This window comes from Emys orbicularis, chromosome 7, assembly GCF_028017835.1.
Source record: "Emys orbicularis isolate rEmyOrb1 chromosome 7, rEmyOrb1.hap1, whole genome shotgun sequence".
Taxonomy (NCBI): domain Eukaryota; kingdom Metazoa; phylum Chordata; order Testudines; family Emydidae; genus Emys; species Emys orbicularis.
This window is the reverse complement of record NC_088689.1, coordinates 41,561,040-41,568,869: the sequence shown is the minus strand read 5'-3', so window position 1 is coordinate 41,568,869 and position 7,830 is coordinate 41,561,040. Positions and strand designations below refer to the sequence as shown.

The 7,830-nt window shown below is 43.1% G+C and overlaps 1 protein-coding gene across 1 annotated transcript; it reads left to right on the top strand.

The window, feature by feature from the left end:
- The first annotated feature begins 2,888 nt into the window (after positions 1–2,888).
- Positions 2,889–5,376, top strand: DDIT4 (DNA damage inducible transcript 4). Its single transcript, XM_065407722.1, has 3 exons — positions 2,889–3,037; positions 3,254–3,498; positions 3,993–5,376. Exons 2-3 carry the CDS (start codon positions 3,318–3,320, stop codon positions 4,481–4,483), a joined length of 672 nt encoding a protein of 223 aa, XP_065263794.1. The 5' UTR covers positions 2,889–3,037; positions 3,254–3,317; the 3' UTR covers positions 4,484–5,376.
- The last annotated feature ends 2,454 nt before the right edge of the window (positions 5,377–7,830 follow it).

Sequence of the window (7,830 nt, the reverse complement as noted above, 5' to 3'; positions counted from 1 at the left end):
GACAGGCAGTTACCTAAGCCAGAAAAAATGTGGTAAGGGCAGCAAAATGCACGTCTGTAACTAAAATCAGTATTCATGAAAGGTGCTCGATCAAGAACCATCACAAGTACTCAAGACTGAAGTCCTCAGTTTACCCAAACCACTGATTTGCAATTCCGATTCAGTCCTTTGACTGTTGGGCGTGACAAGTATGCCCACGGTTATAGTGCATTTTGACCTCAAGGAACTGCACAGTGATCACCAACTCAGTTAATTGAGGCTACCAGACAACTATCCAGGAGAAATGACTTTCAGCCTCTAGCAGCCTGCTATAGATTTGGTGAGCTATGTAGAGAGGCAGCAAGATGTTTAATAACTGTCTATTGTGTGAATGAGGGCAGGTCAAGACCAACAGTTATCTCCAGTTAGTGTCTCATCTCATAGCAACAAGCTATGGACCTATGGAAAAAGGTGTTTTGCTAACTGATTTGGAATGAAGGCTCCTGTGATGAGCACACTGCACAAACCCCTCTACGTTTGAATGTGGCTCTCATGCTAGCAACACCGATTCTATACGCCACAATACAGACACTTCCTACAGCAATGGAAGAGTTTCTTCCTTCACTGTACGTAATCCACCTCCTCAAGCAGCAGTAGCTAGGTTAATGGAAGAAACCTAAGGCTTAGGTCAGCATAGCTACAGCGCTCATGGGAGCGTGCCACTCAAAATGTTACGTGTAGACCAGGCCTATAATGGGGAGACCTTGTGTGTAATTGTTTCTGTTTACTTAGGGAAATTATTTTACTGTTTTTCAATGTTGTTTTTCCTTGGTTTGTGGCTTTTTATTACTATTAATTAGGTGGTTTGTTTCTCAATTTAGGTGGAAATGTTTATTTTTTTCTCCATTTCTTTCAGCTCCCCCACCTCTTACTTATTTCAGAGAGTTTATTTTCTCATTTTCAGAAATATTTTAAACAATCTGTGTATTGAATATGCTGGCATGGACTCATCTCTGTGGAGTTGAGATGTAGGACAGCAGACGGGAGTGTGGCTCTTAGGCCAGAAAAGGTAGCTATCTAACTACATACACACTAGTACATCAATCCAAGATTTAAAGTTAATAATAACTAAAGGTATAATCAAAGAGCTCACAGGCTGCATTACACTTAGGTTTTAATCTGTGAAACTGAAGAAAACATGTTTTCTTGCAGACTAGACTGCGTCAAGCTTTAAGCCTTCGTTTTAAAGGTTATACGGTTGATTGTTCCTGTTGTAGACTTGCTAGTTTCTCTCTGATGAAACGATCTGCTTTATTGCAGTCGCTGGGGATTTTTTCTCTCCAACTCGTTCCTCATGATGCAATTTTCCCAGTCATTTACACAAAGCAGCCACAGATTTCAGGACGGACGCTAGGACCCTGCGGATGGGCTGCAGCTAGCGTCGGATTGTTTACCTTAGAAGTTAGCTTTATACGTGCAGAATTCACCGTGTCCCCTGAATTCCCATAAGCAGAATTGCAACAAACAAATTAACTTATCGACTCGAATGATCAATAGCATGATCAGGCGTTCAACCCCTTCCACCATGCCCCCCCCTCGAAAAAATCGGTTGACGTAAAGGAGATGCAATAAACTAGTTTCGCAATAGGCTTTAAGGACTAAAAGTTAGGAAAACCATGCACTAATGTCCTGACCTTGATTGTGCACGAAATAATACAAGGCTGGAATATGTTAGCTCAATGTACAGTTGGAAAGGCACACTTTATAGTGTGTTAGGATGGGGAAAAATCTTTAGGATTTCTGGAAATAAACTCATACTTCGCCTCTCTATAAGATTACATCAAACACAGTTGATGAAATTTACTGTAGCATCTTTCGTGTTGAGATGATTAAAGGATTTTCATATATACCAATCCGAATTCATCGCATTCTGTAAAACGAACCCCAATACCGAAACACCTACCAGCAAGGAGATTTTTATTCTTAGTTTGGAGTGGGTTGAACTGATTTTATATGAAGCTATCACTTGTCTTTGTTACAGCACCTAACAACCATCTGAAGAAGTGAGGTTCTTACCCACGAAAGCTTATGCTCCCAATACTTCTGTTAGTCTTAAAGGTGCCACAGGACCCTCTGTTGCACCTAACAACCGATATTCGAAGGTTTCTTTCATGTTACAAATGGCTAACTCTGAACACAGATCCCTTTTCTCCCAAACTGCCTGAAGAGTGTCCATCTGAACACGTCTTCTTTTGGAAAAATTATCCAGCAAGACAGAAACAGCATGATAATGGGGAATGGGGAATGTGGGGGAGGGGCGGGGACACAATTAAGATTAATAAAAGTTGGCTAAAATAAGTAACAGTTATTTTTCCTATCACCACCCTCATCCTTTCAATCTCTACGAGCAAAAGGCACCCACTTGTGCTGGGTCGGAGAGTTAAGCTAGGGCTCAGATCCCCCAGTACAATACAATGTTACTTTGTGCAGCCCAGTCTATAGCAGCTAGTTTACAGGCAGAAACGAGAGGCTTATGCTTTCCGCAGTGAACGAGCCTTTCGGGTGCACGGGCTCGCTCCATGCCATTCCCCAGCCCAACCAAGCCCTGAGACTCTGTAATAAACACCCCCACCCCACCCCACCCCCCTTAATCATGTTCCTCCGCATCCCCAAGGCCTCTCCGCCCGCAGCTCAGACTCCATCCACAATGGGGGGCGGAGCCCAGTCTGCTGTAACCGGGCAGGAGAGAACGCTGCGAACGTGCGCCTGCCTGCCATTGGCCGAGCCCGGCACACACTCCCGGCTCGCGACTGGTGGCTGCAGCACTAGAGGCCGGATCGGGGTTTCTGGCTGAGCAGGGAGGGGGCGGCCGCTCCTGAGCTGTCTATTTAAAGGGCTCAAGCCGGGTTAGGGGGACACCAGCGCCGAGAAGGGGAACTCAGTGCGTGCACAGCACTACCCCGGCCCCTACCAGCAGCCTCCAATCGTCCCCGGGAGCGGCACTTTGACTACCTCTTCCACCGCCTCCGGCTGCTCCCAGCCCGGACCCCGCGGCCCGGTAAGTATCGTGCTGGGGTTGTCTTTCCTGTCCGGGGCACAGCGCTCCGCTCCCTTTCATTCTCTCCGCGGGTTGTTTCGCTAGATGATCATCGGTGTAACCCCCCCGAGGTCTAGGTCTCTGTTGCATTCGAGATCTTTCTGCATGACCGTGAACTGACAGCGCTAGAGCCGTGCGTTACTGAGCCCCTCTTTCTGTGCTGGCCTTGGATTGCAGGACCTGTATTTTGTGCTGATCTCCGCGTCCCCACTTCCACTCCGGAGGGTGACCAGCAGCAGCGATGCCAGGCGTGTGGGACAGCTTCTCTTCCTCGCTGCCTCCCATTCCAGAGCAGAGAGAGAACCAGCCCTCACCCATCTTCTCCCGGGGAAAGAGCTGGCAGCAGGAAGTGCCCGGTCGCTGTGTCAGAGCGGAGAGCTCCGATTGTGAATCACTGGACAGCAGCTTGAGCTGTGAAGGAGGTAAGTACTGTAGATTTTAGGACTGAAACTTCATGTTCTTTGGTGTTTTGAGTTAAACTATAACGAACAATTTAGGATGGTATTATCCAAATTTAAGAAGGGTACACACTTCCTAAAAAATAAAATGGTTTTTTTTCTAAACTGTGTCCAGTAAATATACTTTAAAACACAATTCAAATAGCAAAATGAATGTACACCAAAGCTGTAATTCAGTAAAGCTAAAATATACAACGGGAGAGGTTTAAGCTTAATAAAAATATTGTCCCATAAAACTCTAGCAGCCCTTCTTTCCCTATCCCACAATACTGTTCTTTATCACCTAGCACTTTACATTATTCTCTCACAGAAAAGCTGCTTCAGTTCATAAACTGATCAGTTTGCTTTCCCTTAACATTTGGTCCTTTGTAGCAACTTTTACTAGGGAGTTTGTGAAACAAAAGCCAGTTTAATAAACTAGCCAATACTGACCTGCCTTCTTTGATTTCCATTCACAGATGCAGAGTACCTGGATGAAGTTTCTCTGCCAGACTTTGACTTGTTAAATGACCCAGAAGATGAACTCCTATGTAATAATCTCATGAAACTAATCCAAGTCAGTCTGAACAAAGCCAATATCAATTCCAGGCGTTGCTGCAGACTTGTGATGCCAAGCCAACTCGTCACTCAAGTCAGCAAAGAGCTGCTTCACCTGGCTTATAGTGAGCCCTGTGGCCTGAGAGGTGCCCTCATTGACCTGTGTGTTGAACAAGGGAAGGGGTGTCACAGTGTGGGGCAGATTGCAGTGGATCCGAATCTTGTGCCTACTTTCCAGCTGACCCTTGTGTTAAGATTGGACTCCCGGCTCTGGCCTAAAATCCAGGGACTTCTTAGCTCTGGGACTTCTTTCACTCCTGGCTTCAGTCAGTCACTGAAGCTGAGCACTGGATTCAGAGTCATTAAAAAGAAGCTTTACAGCTCTGAGCAGTTGCTAATAGAGGAGTGTTGAAGGCGCCTCATAGAGGAATAACTGATCATTACTCTTTAAACTGGTGTAGAGCACCAGGAGAAACTGGAGTGACAACTTACTTAAGTGCTTTGAAAAAGTGAACATAAGCTGGTTAAAATGTGGCAACTCTTTAGAGTCACCAAGGTTAGGTTAGTTTGGAGCATGATTGTACAATTATAGAAGGAAATAATCCAAACAGAGAGGGAGGGCAAGGAGGAAACTTGCTGGAAAACAAAACTACACCCTGCTTCCCTCACTCTCAGAGTGGGCATAGATCGTAAGTGAGTGCTAGCTGTAACCTTTCGGTGATTGTAGGACAACTTTTTATTGTACTGACTTCAATTAGTCTTGTGACAGTGCTGATGCCAGATGCAGCAGCAGGGCTGCTTTGGGGGTAGACAGTCTCCCTATTCCTGGCTGACTTTTTTTATAACAAAATACATTGTAATCAATGGTTTTTTTGCGGGGGGAGGGTGGTGCATGTGTATGAGTGAATGGTGGTTAAACTTAGGTCTAATGGGACCAAGTATATGTATTTGGATCAAAGATGATGCTCCACTACTGACATTAGGGCAGCTATATATAGACTCCAAGTGAATGTAGAAGCAGAAGTTGTTGGGTTGTTGTAATCACTTCATATCTTTGATGCTTGAAGAAAATGCTGCTGGGAGCTGCCTACAGCACTCCAATACTGCATGCCAGAGGGAGGTGTGATGTGATGTTAGGATGAGGGCAGGAACCCTCACAAACAACCTATATGATATACCCATGTAGTGCTTCCGTTGATTACAGTTTACATTAATACACTTGATGTTCAAGTGCAAGCCTTTCTATGCAATTGTATTGTTTTTTGGGTGTTTTTTTTACTTTTCTAATAAAACCTTTCTAATTGACAGCTTGTCTCTTTTTAGTTTCTCCTATTTAACATATCTGAGCAATATCACTTGAAAGGTAGTGGACACTTCTCCTCACGTTGTAGGTTTAGAGTATCTTGCATAAACCATGGTGAGGGCCATGTCTTGCTTTACAAACACCATAGTACCGTAATCCATTACCAGCAGCGCTGATTTTCAGTAGTGCTACTGAGCATGAGTAAAGGTGGCAGAATCTGTTTCTTAACATAGCTCAGACACCATATGCCTGGCATTTTTGGGAGACCTTTCTCTTTTCCTGAACTATGTGGTCTCAGAATTATGTGCCTCAAGTTCCTCAACCATTTGAAATAGTAAAGTACAGTATTAACAAGAGATGTACAATCATATGTCAATTAATTTCCAATTTGCAGGACATTTAAAATTGATAGAGGTAAATCACTCTAGTGAGCAAGCACGATCACTAAAAAGCTAGTCCTAGAGCACCCAAATGAGCTCTCCCCATAGAAGATTGGTGTCTGCCACTTTAGGGAAGAGCATATGACAGTATTAATGCTCCTAGGGCAGTGGCATTAGAACATGATGCTCTGATTTCCAGCTTATCACTAACAAAGGGATAAAAAGCTATTACAAAATCCTGCTTCTGCCTGAGGCAATATACCCACTCCCCTTCTCTTGGCGGTTCTTAGCCATCCTAAGTATTTTCCTTTTTGGAAATATCCTTCACTCATAAAGGTACAGTTTAAGGAAGACTTGTTTTTTATATGTTTAAGTGTACCTGTTTGTATGGCACTTCAGACATACCACGGATTAATTTGTCTCCTGGTATGTCTAAACTCATTGAAATCAATAGAATTACACCAGGGATGAATTTGTCCCAAGATCACTTCTCCAAGGAGCTTAAACTCTATATTAAAAGATAACACCACCAATCCTGAAAAAGGAGGAGGAGGGAACACATTTCTTGAAACCGGAGTGAGGTTAAAGAAAGCTAATAGTTTCTGTTGTCTAGTTTCATATATATCTGCTTAAGTTTATATGACTGTTCTTTTTTGTCCCTCTATGAGCATTACTTCAGCTCCTAAAGAGATTATGAAAGGAATCCTCAGTCTATTGGGGAGCACCACAGCTGACTAATATCCTGTATTTCTAACAAAATATTCTAGTTGAAGTCCATGGTGTTACCTAGTGAGGTAACTGAGCAATAGCACACAAGGTTGTATTTGTTTTTTGTCAGCCGGCCCAAGTTTCACATCATGCTAGTGTCTGTGTGCTGTAGCATGGGATAGAAGTTTCAATCTCTATTTCAGTCCTTAGCATAGGGGAGGCAATGTGCTTTCCCCTTGGGGGAACACATTTCTCTCAAATGCACCTTCTGAACAACACTAAAGACTCAAGGAGCTGTGTCCATCCTTCTTTAAAGACCATCATGACAGGAAGCCTTTGAAAGAGGGTGGTGCAATGAAAGATTCCTCAGGATCCTATTTCACCATTAAAATACAATAGTCACAATACAGAAAAGGGCATTAACTGAGCAAAATTCTACCCTGACTTACAGCCAGTAAGTGGCACTGGGTATAAAGCAGGATATAATGTGGCCTATAATCTTTAATAGGTTATTTCCTTACTTTCAAGAGTAGCTGTAGCAAATAGCCATCACATTTGGCCACCTGGTTGTCAGAAATAGATGCCATTTTTTCCTTAGCAATGTAAACGACGCATACGTGTCTCAGATATCGTCAGTCTTGAGATAAGGATTTGGATTAGTTGACATGTACTTTACATCTGGCTGGTTCTTGGAATGGGAGGTGAAGAGTTCAAATGGACCACAGCCAATGGCCTGTAAGCAGAAGAAAAGATGCCAGAATAGCCACCAAAAGAAAATCAGAGAAAAGACATAATCATGGAAAGACAAGTTAGGTCATTCTAATCTTTACCCCATCCCCCAGTGCAGGATTGTTGCCTACAATACATTATCCAGTGCTTGTCCTTTAATCCAAAGGAATAAGACCAATTACATAAGCCTACAATTATAACTCAAAAAAGCTTGCACCAGTGCATATATTAAGTTGCTTGACAAGTTAAGAGTGAAGCAAGATAGACCAGGTATGGGATGAAGAGGATAGAACTGGTTAAAAAAAAATCCATTTATGTTTTTTCAATGGAAATTGGCTTTTTCAATTAAAGAGGAGTTTCTGGAAAAAAGTCTGTTTTTGACCCCAAAAATTGGGTTTTCATTAAAAAAAATTGGGGATTACTCCCTGAGTAAATTACTACTCAGTCTGAGTAAGGGGGGGCCAAGTCAGACTCAAAAGCGATATCAGAATGTGGAAATTTAACATTGTTTTTAAAGGTTTTCAAACAGTCGTCATCCCGCCCTGACATTTTAATAGCGTGGCCCCTTCCCTTTGATAAATTCTTAGGGGTTCGAGGAGTCCCTCAAATGTCTAAGGAGCATCTGGCATTTTTCCAGAA

Coding starts and splice junctions, on each gene's coding strand:
- DDIT4 (XM_065407722.1), top strand. CDS start 3,318: ATGCCAGGCGTGTGGGACAGCTTCTCTTCCTCGCTGCCTCCCATTCCA. Junction 3,499..3,992: donor CAGCTTGAGCTGTGAAGGAG/GTAAGTACTGTA, acceptor TTCCATTCACAG/ATGCAGAGTACCTGGATGAA.